Consider the following 18,820-nt stretch of genomic DNA (forward strand, 5'->3'; position numbering starts at 1 on the left):
CAGGACCCTGAGATCATGACCTGAGCCGAACCAACTGAGCTTCCCAGGCCCCCAGAATTGTGATTTAAAACAATTTTAAATTTAAAACAATTCTACATCAGAATTTTTAAAAGATAAATGTGGATCTTGAATTTTTTTAAAGGAAAATTTGCATAACTTTAACATCTTTATTTCAGAACGAGAAAAAGATCATAGTTCCTCTCGTCCAAGTAGTCCTCGTCCTCAAAAGGCATCTCCAAATGGTTCCAGTAGCAGTGCTGGGAACAGCAGCAGAAACAGTAGTCAGTCAAGTTCGGATGGTAGCTGTAAGACATCTGGGGAGATGGTGTTTGTATATGAAAATGCAAAAGAAGGAGCTCGGAATGTGAGAACATCAGAACGAGTAACACTAATAGTGGATAACACTAGATTTGTTGTAGACCCATCCATTTTTACTGCACAGCCAAATACAATGTTGGGCAGGTTTGTATTATTGCAGTTCTTTGTATTCTTATAAAGCACTTTCACATTATTAACTTAAGTTTTATGTAATTCCCTGTTGGAATGTAGTATTCCTGTTCTATAGATGAACTGAGCTTTGGAAGTTAAATATAACTTGCTCAAGTTAGTATAGCCAGAAAATGGTAGAGCCAGATCTTGAACTTGGTTTTATTTCTAACAATTTTTGTTATATCAGCAAGAAAAAAAAAAAAGTTAATGAAGATAGGGTCCTAAACAATCTCCACAGGTTAAAACCTTAAATTGTATCTAACAAGGTGAGTATAACAGTAATATATGCTTTTTTCACTTGAGGGAATCCCAAATTCAACCACCAGATATAGCAGGTATCAGCATTTTGTTTAAAGAGAAAAAAAAACAGTTTGGTTAGCTGAAAAGTCAGCATGAATTGCCAGTTTGATATAGATACTTAATTAAAAAAAAAAAGAAGGTATTAACAAGTAGTTAAAATGAAGGAAAGATACTTGTAGTCGTTATTCTAATCTGTGCGGGTCTAGAGTAAAGGTCAATGTGAAGTTTGTAGTTGTGGGAACTGTGATCTTAAGAATGATACAGACAATATAGACTCGATTTTTCATTGTGTCCAAAATGAGGAGCAAATACCTTTTCTTTATTTTTTTTCAAATACCTTTTCATTGTAAAATTAGTATCTTTTTTCTGTTCTAATATAAAGTGGAGGAGCATAGAAATGAAATAAAAATTTATATGGTGTAAAAAACTTGTGTTTTTTTCCCTAGGTTGTATATGAGTAACTATTTAGGATGCCTTTGTATGTGTACATGTGATTTCTCCTCTCATGCAGAATAAAAGCTGACATGACATTGCACATTTTGAATAGTTGAATATTCTTTTTAACATTGGCAGTTAGACTTTACATATCTGAGGCAAAGAAAACAAGTACAGCTTTTATGTATTTTTAGTAGCACAGAGGAAGATTATTGAGGGAAAGTGTCAGGAGGATGACTTGACACTATTAATACTTTTTATTTTTTTTTTGAAGATTTTATTTATTTATTTGAGAGAAAGAATGAGAGAGAGAGTATGAGAGGGGAGAGAGTCAGAGGGAGAAGCAGACTGCCCACTGAACAGGGAGCCTGATGCAGGACTCCATCCTGAGACTCCAGGATCATGACCTGAGCTGAAAGCAGTTGCTTAAACAACTGAGCCACCCAGGCATCTGACACTATTAATACTTTTAATTTTTACCAAAATTTTAAAGAAACAGTCTTAAAAAGTAAATATTTGAAATTTTGTTTCCTTTGTTAGGCTACATTTTCTTTAAAGGCAAAACAAAACAAAGTCCAAAATATTTCTGTGTGTGTATCCATATTGAACTGAGAAGCATAACATTCTCCTTTTATTAAAAAAAAAAATTTCAAGTATTTGAGAAAATTCCATGACATTTGATTCCTGAAAGACTGTCCTTGCCTTTTTTTTTTTTTTTTTAAACAGTGAAGTCATCTTTTTCATGCCAGTTGAGTAAAGCATATCTTTTATATGGGCACTGTAAAAAACAGTTGGCATTCTTTTGGAAACTTCGAAATAAAAAAGCTTTGTTCTTTATAGATTTCTGTGTTTTAACAAAAGAAGAAACCATTTAAATTGGGAAATTGTTGAGTACAATACTTAAGAATGATGGTATCATTTAATTTGGAGGTCCAACTTCCTTTAACCACAGTTTTTAAATTTTCTTGGGAGTAATGCATTAGACTTTTGATTTTTGAAGAACATACTCTGCACATTTCCTCTTTTCAAAAAACATTTCATAGTTACTATGAAAGGGCCAAGAACATTACTTGAAAAAATAGAAATCTGTATTTTCTTTTTTTTAAGATTTTATTTATTTTTTTGACACAGAGAGATCACAGGTAGGCAGAGAGAGAGAAGGGGAAGCAGGCTCCCTGCTGAGCAGAGAGCCAGATGTGGGGCTCGATCCCAGGACCCTGAGATCATGACCTGAGCCGAAAGCAGAGGATTAACCCACTGAGCCACCCAGGCACCCCAGAAATCTGTATTTTCTTAAGTAAAAATTAGTATTAAGAGCTTTTTACTCGTTTGTTTAAACTTTTGATTCACTGCTTAGCTTCCTCATTCCTCTTTACCCGAGCATTTGATCGCTAATTTTTCAGTTCTGGGATGCAAGTGTAAGAATTTCGAGTGATATTTCTTATATTTATGTTAGAGTTGTGAAAAGTGAAACAACCTAACCTGCCTGTTTCCTACTTTACTGTATGTGCTGCATTATAGCATTAACTTTGCAGTGAGGGCAGCAGTTTTAAGGAAGAGGTACAGATAACATGGTTTCCCTTTTCTGGTTTTTTTTCCCCCCCTTTCTGGTAAGATTAGTATAAAAATCACCTTTTCCCCTAGATCGATTGATTCATTTTTTTTTTTTTCCCTCCCTGAGAAGAAGGGGCTGAAATGTTCTTTAGCTTCTGAATTTTATCAGCTGATTTTGTTTGCTTATAGGGAATCTGTACTACTATTCCCTCCCATCAGAAAAGTAGTGTTTTTAATAATCTTTCATTTATTACTTTTGTCAGAATAAATTGCTAAGAATTTTTAAACTAATTTATGAATAAATTATAATTCCTTTTTACTTTTGTAAGTTAAATAAATTTCCCCTTTGAAGGTAGTATCCTATTGTTATATTTCTCATTATTTACTAATATCATAGGATGTTTGGATCTGGCAGAGAACATAACTTTACACGTCCCAATGAGAAGGGAGAGTATGAAGTGGCAGAGGGAATTGGCTCCACAGTGTTTCGAGCTATTCTGGTGAGTGCTTATTTCTTATGTCTTGACTTAATCATAGAACTCCCTTTTGGTGGGTATTTGTATTAGAAGCAGAGTTCTATTTGGATCTCTGTGCAGAATATTGTTTAAAAAAAAAATCATTTTTATTTTAGTACATAAAGATAATATACAAATACAGGTCGGGGGAGGTGACATCTCTTAAGTATAAACAGGTGGTTCTTTCAAAGATTTTAGTAGTAACAATCTGGAGTCATGTTATTCCTCCCTCCCTAATTCTCTTAAATACAATAAGTTGATCATTTTTGCTATCTGAGATAAATGTGATTACTTGAATTTTAATATTTTATTGCCTATAACTGGCAATGTGGACAGTTAACATATAAAAATCATCTAAAATGTCTTAGCATTTTTGTTTTAAACCCTTTTTTTGAGGTTTTAACCGTTTATTTTGAGGAATATTTGAATTAGTATTACAAGTTCCTACTTGTAATTTCAAATCAGTGATAAAACTTTGGTTTATAGTCTGTGACTATGCCACAGTCTGAAAATATAGTTTCCTCAATTAATTTTGGGGAAAATGGGCAGGGAGGATCATGGGGTAAAAGATAGGAATGGAAGTTGATCTTAATTAGGTTGTTAGTACTTGGGCAAGTATCAAAAGACTTGCACTAGTATAGCAACTTTATTGTGTTATTGTGGCTCTGAACCTCAAGAAGCTTAAGGCAGATCTTAATTTGGGGGGGAGAGGGGAGTGCTTTAGCTAGCACTACTTCATTTAACCCCCGATGGAGTTGCCGAGTAAAAAAAATACTTATGACTCAGCTGTAATTTAGGGGCTAGCCCTTAACAATTTTTAAAGTAGATCTTAGAAATAAGTACTATTTATTGTTCATAATTTGGGACACACCAAAAAGTAGTATTTGGAAGAAGAATATGTAATTGTGCGTTCTGTTTACATATATTAATACCTGGAATATGACTTTGAAGTTCTTTACTAAGAACCATAAATTTTGCTCAATGCTGTAAGTAATATTTAAGGTACCTTAAAATATATCACTTAACTTTATTTTTTTAAAAAAAGTTCTAAAATTTGATGGTAGTTATAGAAAAACAACTTGTAGGGTGGAAAATACATATGAATTGGCATGCTACAATAGAGAGAAGAAACATATCAGTATCAGGAGACCTGGCTTTCCTCTGCTAATAAATAATTGTTTGACTAGGTGAGTCAGTGAACCCATTTGGGCCAATGTTTTCTTATTGGTAAAATGAAAAAGTGGTTAGGTGAACGGAGTTCCCATGTAACTTTAAAATTCCACAGTTCAGAAATCTCAGAGCTCCACTGTTTTTGAAAATGCTAGCAGCTTCACCTTAATAGTAAGGTTTTGGCCACCTTATGCTGTAGATGTTTTATGCATTCTTTGCATTTTTTTTTCTTTTCTTTTTTTTTTTTTTAGGATTACTACAAAACAGGAATAATTCGTTGTCCTGATGGCATATCTATTCCTGAACTGAGAGAAGCATGCGACTACCTTTGTATTTCTTTTGAATATAGTACTATTAAATGTAGAGATCTCAGTAAGTATGATGTTTTGTGTGTGAGCGGTTTGTAGAGTTACAGTATATTGGAATGAAAAGCCTGAGAGAGTGCTGTTCATGTGGACATCAGATATTTGTTTAATTGGATTATAAAGCACTGTGATACTATAAGGATGCTTTATGGAAGTCTACAGAGATTTTTGTAACCAATTGTGCAATTTTCTAAAACTTCAAAAAAATTTTTATATGTATATGTTTGTATGTATATATGTATATTTATTTTTGATAGACTCTCCTAGATTTCCTCCTTGACCCCATCTCTGCCATTTGTTGCCAGTCTTTTTCTCCCAGCTTGGGAAGCCCTGGCTTTGGTCAAGTATGGTATTTGGCTTCACTCCTGAGATCACATCAATCAAAAATTTATAATTTTTTGTACTTTCCATGTACATATTTCCATATTTCCATGTAATATCCTAAACCACTGTGGAAGATAACTCTTAAAGAGAATATTTGTCATTAAAGATCTTAGATTAAGTACCTAACCCTCATTTATCCAAAGGGTTAAGTGATTTTGTCTTAAGAACATCAAACAGCCTCAGAGCAGAGTCTAGAACTTTGGAAATCCCAAGTTTTTGATCAGTATTTTTCCCTTACCATCACCTCAGCACTCCTCCCTCTCACCATTTGCCATACCTGAGTGGTAGAAAAAAGGTGATTATACACAGAAAAGTCAGAATAAGAGAATTTTCAGATGTTGACTTAGATGCTGAGTGGTTGGAGAAGTTCAAAAGGAGAGGTCATTGTGTGCTAAAGGGATTGGGAAAGAGTTCAGAGGAGACAGGTAGTAAAGAATAAATTGGAATGATTAGAAAGAATAGAGTAAGGAGGTAGTTTAACAGCTGAGATTTTTGGACTAAAGATGCAAAAAACATATTTTGGAAAGAACCCTAGTTGGGACAGAGACTTTATATCAGGACCAGCAGGAGATGAGAATAAATAGATGGGCCACATTGCAGAAGGTCTTTGATCCAAACTCATGTTCTTACATTTTATCCTATATATGATGGGAAGTCATTTCAAAAGCTTCCTGTATGTGGTTATAGCCTTATGTTAATAAGGCTGTAGACTTATGGTTATCTTTACTTCATTAACCTAAACTCACCGGTAGCTTGCCATACCTTCTCAAAGATTGGTGTGTTAGAAACTGTGAATGTGAAATGTTAAATAATTTTTTAGATTTTATTTATTTGAGGGGCGCCTGGGTGGCTCAGTGGGTTAAAGCCTCTGCCTTCGGTTCAGGTCATGATCTCAGGGTCCTGGGATCGAGCCCCGCATCGGGCTCTCTGCTCTGCGGGGAGCCTGCTTCCTCCTCTCTCTCTGCCTGCCTCTCTGCCTAGTTGTGATTTCTCTCTGTCAAATAAATAAAATATTAAAAAAAAAGATTTTATTTATTTGAGAGAGCATAAGCAGGAGGAATGGCAAAGGGAGAGGGAGAAGCAGGCTTCCTGCTGAGCAGGGAGCCTGATGTGGGGCTCTATCCCAGGACTCTGGGATCATGACCTGAGTTGAAGGCAGACACTTAACTGCTGAGCCACCCAGGTGCACTGTGAATGGGAAATTTCATTTCATATTTTAAGGCACCTAGTGTATACTTAAAGATAGGTGTTCTCTTCATGCTTATTTAAGAGCTAACTCATTGAAATTGTGTGGTCTTACTAAGTCCTCCCCTAAGTACCACTTTATTATTGCCAAACATTTTTTAAAATCTTCATAAAAATATCAGTAGGGAAGGAAGTTGAGGGAAATTGGAAGGGGAGGCGAACCATAAGAGACTATGGACTCTGAAAAACAACCTGAAGGTTTTGAAGGGGCGGGGGTGGGAGGTTGGGGGAACCAGGTGGTGGGTAATAGGGAGGGCACATATTGCATGGAGCACTGGGTGTTGTGCAAAAACAATGAATACTGTTACGCTGAAAAAAATAAATTAAAAAAAATTATCAGTAGGTAGGATAAAGTGGCTGGTCCACCTCTGAGTCCATTTCTCTATAAATGATATTTAAAAGTTTGAAGTCAAATAGGTAGAGCATACATATGTAAATTTGAACAAAGTTCGTTTTTCACATCTTAAAAAACGTTTTTACTAAACCATGAGCATTAATTATTCTAATTTAGATCCTCAAGTTCAAGTTTTGTGTTTTTTTTTAATTCATAGAACCATTTTAATTTTAATTATAATTAGATATTAAATTTTGGGGACTATCAGATAAAAAATATGGGGATTTCGTTTCATAATCCTTTGGACTGTCATCACTGTTAAGTCTCATTTATTTGTTATGGAATTAAAGGTAAGAGTCTTTATTTAAAATATGTATAATAATGTTTTTTCTAGACTTTGGTTTTTAAATAATTGTAACTATTTCTAGAATACTTGTAATACATATTTTTAAAAATAGAATTCTCATAGACTTTATTAAAATAAAACTATGTAGAATTTGAAGAGACAAAAATGTCCTCGTAAAAACATAATAGGATACTGTAGGTGTAGACTTGAGTCCAAAACTGAGTTGTTTCCTGTTCATATGTGCCTTTACTGAATACTAGAATGGCACATTACACTAAGATGTCTGTCTGTATCTTAAAATTATACAAAGGACTATCTATACCTTTTCAACTTTGTGTCCATAGTGCCTGCCCGCCACATAGTAAGGACTCAATAAACATTTGCTGAATGAATAAATTATTTTATCCCCCATGCATTTTTTTAGGACCCCATTCTAATTGTTGTCATCTTCTCTGTATCATTAGTCTTTTCCTCTGTATAGAGTAATCCTTAGCCTCAGACTCAAATCTAACCTATGTCTGTTGTAGATAGTAAAGAAAATTATTTAAAATATTTTAAGGTTTTCATTGGAATTCTTTGAAGTTAATGTTTTAGAAAAATTAACATGTTTTAACATGTAAATTAACATGTTAACATGTTTACTGTCTCCTTCAACTGCTGTCTTTTCGTTCACTAAGTTTTCTTTTATGTCTTTAATATTTTCTGATCTTGTTTATTTTTTGATACTTTGTATTTTTTTTCTTGTATGTAGAGTATATTTAAATTTTCTAACTGCTAACATAAGAAAATTATTGAATTTTATATATTTGTATGAGCTACCTAACAGAACTCTATTTCTAATAGTTTTTCAGTTGGTTCTCGCATATTCTTGGTGGATAATTCGCTCTGTTGTAAATAACACTTTATATATTTTTGTGTGTCTTTGTGCATTGGCTAGAATATTTTGAATAGTGTTTAAAAATTTAGTGGTAATGCTGGCATCCCTGTCTTTGAAGGCATTTTCTTTAGATGTCACTGTTAAGTCACTCCTTTCTTCTTGACTCTTTCTTTCTTTAGCTCCCTGACATCCTTCTTTTAGGCCTACTCTTTATCTTTCTTTCACTTGCTTCCTGATCCTTCATCTCTTGAATGAGCTTACTCCCGAGTGTTCTGTGTTACGCTCCCTTCTCTCTCACAGAACCTATACATTTATTCTGAGTGATGCCATTTATCATTATGGTTTCAAACACTCCCTATACACTGTGGATTTCCAATACTTTATCTCTAATACTTTTTTTTTTAAAGATTTTTTAATTTATTTGACTGAGACAGACAGTGAGAGAGGGAACACAAGCAGGGGAGGTGGGAGAGGGAGAAGCAGGCTTCCTGCTGAGCAGGGAGCCCAATGTGGGGCTCGATCCCGGGACCTTGGGATCATGACCTGAGCCAAAGGCAGCCGCTTAACGGCTGAGCCACTCAGGTGCCCATTTTATCTCTAATTCTTTTTTTTTTTTTTTTTAAAGATTTATTTATTTGACAGATAAAGATTACAAGTAGGCAGAGAGGCAGGCAGAGAGAGAAAGAGGAGGAAGCAGGCTCCCAGCTAAGCAGAGAGCCCGATGCGGGGCTCGATCCCAGGACCCTGGGATCATGACCTGAGCTGAAGGCAGAGGCTTTAACCAGCTGAGCCACCCAGGCGCCCCTATCTCTAATTCTTAAGTATCAGCTATGTGTTTCTAGTTTACCATTTAACTTATAATCCTCCCACCTCTTACTCAGGCTTTTTGTGAGTTCCATAAATATAGTAAATATAATGATGAACAAGACAGACCTTGTCCCTGCCTTTTTGGAGTTTACAGTCTAGTGGGGAAGTAATGAACAGTAATGAAAAGTAATGACAAGCTATGAACAACAACTTGACAGGTAATGAAAAGCTGTGAAAAATGTGGTGAAGAAATGAGATGCTATGAGAAGTGTATTTTAAAGGGGCTGTGGAAAGTCATTACCTAAGTGACATTAAAGCTGAGACCTAAAGGAATGGTAAGTGGATAAGATGCTGACTGTACCAAGCAGCAGAAAAGGTATTTGCAGAGGTTGTCAGGTTGGAAGGAATATGACATGCTTAAGGAACTTAAAGAAGAGGAAAGTATGGCTAGAGTGGAGGGATGGAGTGTGAGTGGTAAGAAGTGAGTCCAGAGAAGTGGGGAGAAAACAAAATTTATTAACTGAATAAATATCTGATGACTGTTAATTCTCTACCAGTCTGTTCTAAGTTTTGGGGATGCAGCATGAACAAACCAGGCAAAACTTCCTGTTCTAATGGAGCTTACACTCTTTGGAGGAAGACAGACAAACCAGGTGAACAAGTAACATATGGTATGTTAGTGATCACTGCTGAGGAGCGGGGAAAAGTAAGGAAGGCACATAGAGCAGCCAGAGAAGCCTTAACTGGAGAGGAAAGCTTAATTTCAAGCAGAAAGTAACAATGAGTGCAAGGGTTGAGGCAGCTTGCCTGGCATGTTTGAGAGTGAAGTAAGTTAGAGTGTCCACAGTAGGAGATAAGGTTAGGAGGGGACCTAGGTCATGGAGGACCTTTACCTTTTGGCTTTTACTCTGAGTGATGTGGGAAGCCATTGCACTGTTTTGAACAGAGTAGTAATATGAAGAGGTTGTACCATTTCATGGGAGCAAAATTTGTAGAGTGCTATGGTCCTGATATGACTGTGGTTTAAAAGAATTACTCTTGGCTGTTGTGTTGGAAATGGATTGCGAGGGGGAATTAAGGTAAAAGTAAATGGATATTTAGGAAGCTCTTGCCATAATTCAAGTAGGAGATAGTGATGGGTTAAATCAGAGTGGGAGCAGTAGGAGGTGTTAAATTCTGGACATATTAGATGGCAGAGTTGTAAGGATTTGCTTGTTGATTGAGTTATGAGATGGGGGAAGAGTGAAGAGGACTTTAATTTACTGGAAATGTGGAGTTGCCATGAAGTGAGATGTGGGAAACTTCATGGGGAGTGAAAATTTAGAAGCTTGATTTGGGACATGTTGAATTTGAAATACTCACTAGACGTCCAAGTGGAAATGGTTAGAGGGGGCATTGAGTATATATGTTTAAAGTTCAGGAGAGAAATACGGGCCAGACTGAATTTATGTGCAGGATATACCCGCACCCTCCCCCTTCACAGGATTTACGTACAATATATATTTATATGTAGTGTTTAAAGAAAATATTTTTTAAAGGACTCTACACACTGGTCTATAATCTGCTTTTCATGTAACAGGTCTTTATGGACCAAGTTAAGGATTTAGGACTTTTGTTTTTAGGTAGTATTGGCCATGAAAGACTTAAACTAGAGGGGATGCATAATTTGGCTGCTGGGGGGAGGATGAATTACACAGGGGCAAAAGTAAATGTTGGGGGAATATAATTAGGTTTTATAGTAGTTGAGGTAAGAGTTAAGGATGACTTAGACTTGGTGGGGGCGTTGGGGATAGAGTGTATTCTGGTGAAGTATTGCTATGTAACCATTCCAAACTTAGCATGAGGTATAATTTTTATTCTGTGGGTCAAGAACTCAGACAAGGTACAGCAGAGGTGGTTTGTGTCTGCTTCACAATATGTGAGGTCTCATCTCATGAATAATTGAAGGGCTGAGGTGACGCAGAAGGCTGCAGGCTTCTTCACTCACAATTCTGCTGCTTGCAGTGGATGACTCAAATGCTGGGTTCAGCGAGGACTGTCAGAGGACATGTGACCTCTTCATGCATCTTGGGCTTCTCCAAGTCTGGAGACTGGGTTCAGCAGGGAAGTACTTGGAGAGTAAGCATTACGACCAAAACAAAACTGCAAATCATGCACTGTCACCTCTGCCATGCTCCCTTGGTTACAGGCAAGTACTGACCAGCCTGGGTTAAAGGGGAGGAGAATTAGATTCCACCTCCAGGGAGATGTCAAGGTTCCATTGCAGAAAAGTATGTGGAATAAGAGATTCTGTAGTTATCTTTGGTTAGCGTCTTCCAGAAAAGGAAATGACACAATTCAAGGTGCATTTAAGAGGTGGACTTGATAGGGCTTGAGGAACGGTTGAATTAAGAGATGCACGCGGAATCAAGGATTCATTTATTTATTCTACAAGTATTTAAGTTCCTTCTGTATGCCTGGCACTCTTCTGAGATGATTCTGAGAAATGAATGGATGGCAGTGGCATTTACGGATTTGGAAAACACTGCAGGGAGAAGCAGATAGGATTAAATTCACTTTTGAATATATTGGGGTTGAGGTGCCTGTGAAGTAGCATCCCAATGGAGATTTACAGAAGGTAGTTGAATATAATATATCTAGAATATAGAAGACAAGAATTAGTGGAATGAATTTAGGAATTACCAGGTAAGGTAAAAGAGAGGAAAAGAAAATTGTTTTGAGAAACGTCATTTTTTAATGAACAGCTAGAGGAGAAGAGGCTGGCAAAGATGATCAAGAACAACTCTGGATGAAAAAGAAAACCAGGGATAATGGCATCAAAGATTCTTAAGGAAGAAAGAGTGTTTTAAGAAGAGGGTTCAATCATGAAGTCAGTTAAGAACAGGATCAAAACGTGTTCATTATTTTTAACAATCTAAATCTAATTGGAGACTATATTGAGAGCAGTTTTGAGGAGTACTGATTGGTATTGGTTCACACTGGAAGCCAGATTGGAACTGGTTCAGAAGTTAAAGGAAAAATAATGTGTTGAAAAATCTAGGAGTTTGGCAATCAAGGGAATTAAAAAGAAGTCATAATGGAAAGTAGCCAGCCTAGAGAGAGGCATGGCTAAATAACACATTATTTAACCACTTATTATATCACTCATATTATTAATAATTATGTAATTAGCAACTGTTTTAGGGAGAAAAAGCTCTCCCTTGGGAAAAATGTAGATTAGATTGATTTCTAGTTCCTGTTCTAACCCTCCCAGTAGTTCATGAACTAGTAGTGCCTTAAATAAGAGGACACTGCCATTGTCACAGGAAAAAAAAATTAGGTGAATGCAGGTGATTTTTGTGGCTGTGTACTTGGGAAATTGAAGTTATTCATTGTATCTATACTTAAGGAGGGTGAAGTGAAATTATTTTTTACCCCTCTGACTTCTAGGGTCAGGTTTGCTAGTAAGTTCTGCCCTATGCTGTATTTTCCTTGGCCTTTTGCCTTCCTTATCCCAAAGCCAGTTCACTTCTTTTCCTGTGCTGAAATACTAATGTTGTTTGTGAATAATTTTCTGAGAAAGAAAACATGGGAGAGGGAATTATGGGAGCTATTTTAGTTCATAAGACAGTCTGAAAACATCCTCAAGATACACTTTAAGATATAGTTGCATATATTGATGGAAGACAGCATGATATAGTAAACTACCCTGGGCTAGGGTGAGGGTGGGGAATTTAATTCTGATTTTGCAAATTAGTTTTATAACCTTAGGTAGATCACTTCCTGAAGTATAAAATGAAGCAGTGTGTGTTAGATGCTTTTAATTGGCCTTTTTGCTGTAAGATTCTACAGTTTGTAAAATCTCTTCCTAGGAAAATTTTGTTGACTAAAGAGTAAGCACTGTATTTTGTCTCTAGGTTTGTACAGTAGATGCTGAAAAAATCTGATGTTTTTTGTGTGTGTTTTTTGCTTCTGCTCTTTTACTCATCAGTCATCAAAAAAAAAAAAAAAAGATATTTTTGTGGGTTTCATTTCAGGTGCCCTAATGCATGAGTTATCGAATGATGGTGCTCGTAGACAGTTTGAATTTTATCTGGAAGAAATGATCCTGCCTCTCATGGTAGCTAGTGCCCAGAGTGGGGAAAGAGAATGCCACATAGTAGTCCTTACAGACGATGATGTGGTTGATTGGGATGAAGAGTATCCACCACAGATGGGAGAAGAGTATTCACAAAGTAAGTACTGTGGCATGTTTTCTCTCTCTTGAATCATCACAGATTCTGTCTTTATCTTTTAGAATACTGATCAAAGGACAGTTTTTGTAAAGAAAGTACGTTGAACTCTTACCTACACCAGGAGTCAGCAAACTATAGCCTGTGGGTCAAAATCCAGCCTATTGCCTGTTTTTAGAGATAAACTTTTATGTATTGTCTATGGCTGCTTTTGCGCTACAATGGCAGAGTTGAGTAGTTGCAAGAGACCGCATGGCTCGCAAAGTCCGAAGTATTTACTCTCTGGCCCCTTACGGAAAAAGTATCCCCACCCCTGTCATGCACAGAAATGGTTTGCTCTTTGTTGAGTATCTAGATCTTGATGGATTTTTTTTTTCTTTGCATTTGAAAAGCCTTTTAGGGAAGTAGATCCTGCAGTAAATAGATTATAAAAGATCAGCTGGGTTTTTAGATGAATTGTTATTTGTATATACAATGAGAAGCTTCGGTGCATTAATTTCTAGGGTAACTTTAGTTCTAAGATGATCCCTTTTTAGTATCATATCTGTTCCTGCAGGATACAGTGACCCTTCAGAAAGCTTTGTGGAACTATAGTTAGGTATTTCTGACCAAAATAGCTTCTCTTGAGCAACAATGACTTTTTCCTTACTACACTTTCACACCTTTCCTGATCAGAGCCTTTTGATTTTTTGATTGTCAGAAAATTTATATTATTTTTCTTGATGAACCCAGTGTAGTATTTTTGAGCTGTTTTATAGATTTGAGAAGAAACAGTTAAAAGAACGATTTGAGGAACTAGGTAAAATAGCCCAGCATCTTGTTCTATATTCCAGTCTGTGTTGACTTGGTAAAGATTAGGGTTTCAGTAAAAAATACAGAAATACAGCAAGTTACCAGAATGCTTTAATTTTTCATTTTTTTTCATTTTTCATTTTACTTATCCTTGTCTAAAATCAAAACAAAGCAGACGCTGAGGGGTTTTCTTTTTGACTTCTAAAGATTTCAAAAGATTATTTTAACATAAGTTGTGGTAACACTTTTCAGAATTTACATCAAGATGTTTACTTTGCACAATATACTTAATGAGTGTTGTGATTCTTCTCTGGACAGTTGTAACACATTTTTGTTGTATTTCTTCATTCCTAGCTTCTTTGCTGACAGTAGTTTCTGTAATAATATGTGGAATAAAAAGTTGAACAAAACACAGGAAAAATGGAAGGCTAACAAAAAGTAAAAGAAATATACTAAATTATTTTCCACTAAGAAAGAGGAATGAACAAACCAAAATAAATTGCAGTTTTCAAAAAGTTTGCCTCCAGGAGAGTAGAGCCAGCTATGGAACACAGAAATAACATTATAGTGATAGAGGAATTATGGTAGACCTGGCTTTTCCTTTTCAGTACTTTCCATGCCTGTTGTGTTCTTTGGTTTGTTTTCTTGTTTTTCATCTTAAGCTTTGAAGCTTAAAAAGGACCGAAAATATTTTTACTTCATTTGTCTAAATATATTTCATTTCATGCCAAGATGTTTCAAACTAAAGAAGATTCATTTGAGGAGACACAGCCTCTTCAGCCTGATTTTCCTAACTGTGACATTGACACCATCCATTCTGAGATGTCAGCTGATCTTTATCTTAAAATATCAGTAATCTTAAGGATGTAAATCACAAATTTACCCCATGAGTCGCATCTGTATACGTATTTTCCTTTTATTGGCTCTTAAACCAGCATGTTTGGTTTGTGAGTGTGTTTTTCTTTTTTTGAAAAAACCTTTGCAGTTCACCTTTTAAGGGAGATAACTCCACCTGAAAGAGAGAAGGCGAGGAAGGTCCATCAGTCTAACTCCCTGAAGTTCCCAGCACATTTGGAAGACTCAACATGTTGTCAGTGGAATGTCCTTTGCAAACCCAGTTTGCTCTAAACAGACTAACCTAGGCAGAACATGCTCGAATCTGCCATTTTTAACATCAGTATTAAATGGGGGCTGTTCGCCTGAATTGAAAACAGTTTGTGGGGAGGGTCTTTGCCTTTTGGGGGAATTATTAATAGTTGCTCAATCCATGCAATATAAAATGTATCTATTTTGTCCTCTCTGACAAGGCAGTTTTTTCCCTTCCAGACGAGGCCTTGTAGGCATCACAGCAAAGTCCTCTATTTTGCCTGCTTGATAATGATGTGATATTGCCATCTTCTTTTGGTTCTCTTATTTGAAGAAAGTGGGGCAGAGCCTATTGCAATAAGTTTGTATATGATATATCTTTCAGAAGGAGATTCTTCCTATGGATTGGGTTACCTGATTATTAAAGCTTTTCTCGTTTCAACTTAAGTAGACATTTGCTTATACATTAACTGTACTGAATTATCCTGTCATGTTGGCTAGTCATCCTTTCGCATCACTGCATCCATTATTTGGGCTTTTAGGATTGTCAGGCCCCTTTGATGATCATGATGATTTTAGTTCCTCTCCAAGTACTTTGATTTTAATAAAATATTTTTGTCTTTTTGTTTCCAGTTATTTATAGCACAAAATTATATAGATTTTTCAAGTACATTGAAAACAGAGATGTGGCCAAATCAGTTTTGAAGGAGAGGGGTCTTAAGAAGATTAGATTGGGAATAGAAGGTAAGACATTTCCATTATTTTTCTATTAATTTTTTAAAAAAGGTTAAAAATCAAATCCCATTTAGAATATAGTTTGAGAAGTACATACTTTGTGAAAACGCATATGACTGAATGAATGCTCACTCACGCAGCAGACCTATACATAACAAAAATTAACTTCCTTTATCTGAAAAGATAGAAAGCCATTAGAAATTATTATTTATTCCATAAGATTCCCTAACAATAGGGAGAAGTGAGTTTGTCTTTTCTGCTATATAGGTCATCACCTGATGCCTTTTTTTTTTTTTTTTAATTTTTTATAAACATGTAATGTATTTTTATCCCCAGGGGTACAGGTCTGTGAATTGCCAAGTTTACACACTTCACAGCACATACCCTACCCATTGTCCATAACTCCACCCCCTTCTCCCTCCTCCCCTCCCCCCAGCAACCCTCAGCTTGTTTTGTGAGATTAAGAGTCACTTATGGTTTGTCTCCCTCCCGATCCCATCTTGTTTCATTTATTCTTTTCCTACCCCCCCAAAACATCTCCACTTCCTCATATCAGGGAGATCATATGATAGCTGTCTTTCTTCGATTGTCTTATTTCACTAAGCATAATACCCTCTAGTTCCATCCACGCCATCGCAAATAGCAAGATTTCATTTCTTTTGATGGCTTCATAGTATTCCATTCTGTATATATACCACATCTTCTTTATCCATTCTTTTGTTGGACATCTAGGTTCTTTTTGGCTATTGTAGACATTGCTGCTATAAACATTCGGGTGCACGTGCCCCTTTGGATCCCTACGTTTGTATCTTTAGGGTAAGTACCCAGTAGTGCAATTGCTGGGTCATAGGGTAGTTCTATTTTCAACTTTTTGAGGAACCTCCATGCTGTTTTCCAGAGTGGTTGCACCAGCTTGCATTCCCACCAACAATGTAGGAGGGTTCCCCTTTCTCCGCCTGATGCCTTTTCTGCCTAAACCCACGTAATGTGTTTGGGTACACATGTACAAGTTCCCATAAGATTGGCAGGGATCTTTGCCCGTTAGTGATCATTGGGGTTCCTCAAAGCCCAACAGAACTAAAAACTACTCTCTGAAAATGCATGTAAAAGCATATTAGTAGTTTACAGGTTCTTAAGGTAGAATAAACTTACTTTCAAATTAAATACAGATTTCAAACTTAATTTCGTCTTGTTAAATGCATTCATTTTTAGATTGCTTTTACTTTGTGATTTACATGGATTTTTCCAGATGCTGTGTCAGATAATTATTTTAAAGTGCCGTTACTAAGAACAAAGTATCCCCCTTGGCATAACATTGGCATAGTGCAAAGACAAAAGGTTCTGGAGCCACATTACCTGCATTCACATCCTATGACTGAATAACTTATGAACTTCGCCAGAGCATGTAACTTCTCTGTGCTTCTGTTTCCTCATCTAAAATGGGAGCGTTAATAAGTACTTTATAGGGTTATGATGATGACAGATTGAATACACGAAAAACAGTTAAAACAGGGGCGCCTGGGTGGCTTGGTGGGTTAAGCCTCTGCCTTTGGCACAGGTCATGATCCCAGGATCCTGGAATCGAGTCCTGCATTGGGCCTCCTGCTCAGCGGGGAGCCTGCTTCTCCCTCTCCCTCTCCCACTCCCCCTGCTTGTCTCTCTCTCTGTAAAATAAATCAATAAAGTCTTAAAAAAAATAAAAAACACTTAAAACAGGGCCCGGCACATAGAAATTTCAGTATATGTTTGTGATGCTGATATTGAAGATAATGGGGTTGATCAGTGACTAGTTGAGCTGCTGGAGATCTCAGTAATAGGCTGCTGAGACACAGGAGAAAGAATGACCAGAAGTAGGATCTTGGCAGGAAGGTGAGAAGACTTTAGGCTTAAAAACCTAGTGGCATTGTTGACACATTGCTTCACCAGTGTGTGTTGTCTTCTGTCGTTTTGTAAATAGTAGGATTTAGCTGTTTGATTTCAGAGCTAGAGAGAGGGCGCCTGGAATCTACTGCAAATTAGGAGAATGAGAAAGGCCTTTCTTAGGCTGAGATATTTGAGCTGAAGCTTGATGACAAGTAGGTTGGAACCAGGTTGTAAAAAAGCCTTACGTATTATGCTAAAGACTTTGGACTTGCCCTCAAAGCATGAGGAAACCATTGGTAATTTTTAAGGGAGGATGTAATATGATTGATTACATTTGTATGGGAGTAGTGATTCTGTGTGGAGGGCAAACTGGATTATGATGAGGTGGGTATTTTAAAGACTAATTAAGAGGAATTAAGGACAAGGTAATAGAGCCCGAGACCTTTCTGAACTCCAGTGCTGTCCTTCAGATGGCAGTGGACTGGAATTGTGAAACAAAGAAGACATTCTACAGAGGGTCTTTAAAACGTTTTTAGCCCTGCTTGCCCCTGAGCTCCATTACCTGAGCCACATACATACAGGTCTTTCTAGTTTTTTCTGATTCTAAGGCAGTTTGTAGCCCATGAGCCAAATCCAGCCCATTGCCTGATTTCCTCCCCTGCCCGTTGCCTGTTTTTTTTTGTAAATAAACTGTTACTGGAACATAGACATGCTCACTCATTTACATATTCCTGTGGCTGACTTCACTTTACAATGGCATAGTTGAGTAGTTGCAAGAGAAGCTGAAAATGACCCTGAAATATTTATTATCTGATCCTTTACAGAAAATGTTTGCCAATCCCTGGCCTAAATTAGCAATTCTTGCTAGTAGGAGGGAGGAAAGGGACTTAACAATATTTTCTAAAGAGTATGTGGTTTTGGAAAAGTGGCCGTACTGGTAAATGACTGAAACTTTCCCCAAACTAGAATTGTCTTCAGTAATTGTCAGTTTTCAGTAATTATCCAAGAGGAGGAAGGTATAATTAACCAGGGCAAGCACCTTTCGATGAGCTGGATGCCAAGCTGGATGAACTGCTTGGTTTTGGGGAGTAGTGTTAAAATTATGGCTTTGCTGACTTAGGTGCAGAAGTATACCTAGAACAAGTGAAGCTGGAGAACTGTATAGCTCGCTATCTTCTTAAGGAGGAAAAAAAAAAAGAAAACGAAAAAGAAAAAACCCAAGGCAATACAAAGATGAGATTTAGGTTTAAGGAAATTAGAAGGCTAATGTGGCAATAAACTGCAGGCCTTGAGCCCAGATAATCCTGTGAAA

General features: G+C 36.7%; 1 protein-coding gene across 4 annotated transcripts in view; it reads left to right on the forward strand.

Moving 5' to 3' along the window:
* The window catches only part of BTBD10 (BTB domain containing 10), a 74,551-nt gene that overhangs the window by 54,549 nt on the left and 1,182 nt on the right, over positions 1 to 18,820 (forward strand). For all 4 annotated transcript variants that reach the window (XM_046014849.1, XM_046014847.1, XM_046014848.1 and 1 more), the window contains 5 exons: positions 177 to 462; positions 3,176 to 3,278; positions 4,715 to 4,835; positions 12,838 to 13,035; positions 15,544 to 15,654. In XM_046014849.1, coding sequence (XP_045870805.1) covers positions 177 to 462; positions 3,176 to 3,278; positions 4,715 to 4,835; positions 12,838 to 13,035; positions 15,544 to 15,654 — 819 coding nt within the window. The remainder of the gene's footprint in view (positions 1 to 176; positions 463 to 3,175; positions 3,279 to 4,714; positions 4,836 to 12,837; positions 13,036 to 15,543; positions 15,655 to 18,820) is intronic.

This window comes from Meles meles, chromosome 8, assembly GCF_922984935.1.
Source record: "Meles meles chromosome 8, mMelMel3.1 paternal haplotype, whole genome shotgun sequence".
Taxonomy (NCBI): domain Eukaryota; kingdom Metazoa; phylum Chordata; class Mammalia; order Carnivora; family Mustelidae; genus Meles; species Meles meles.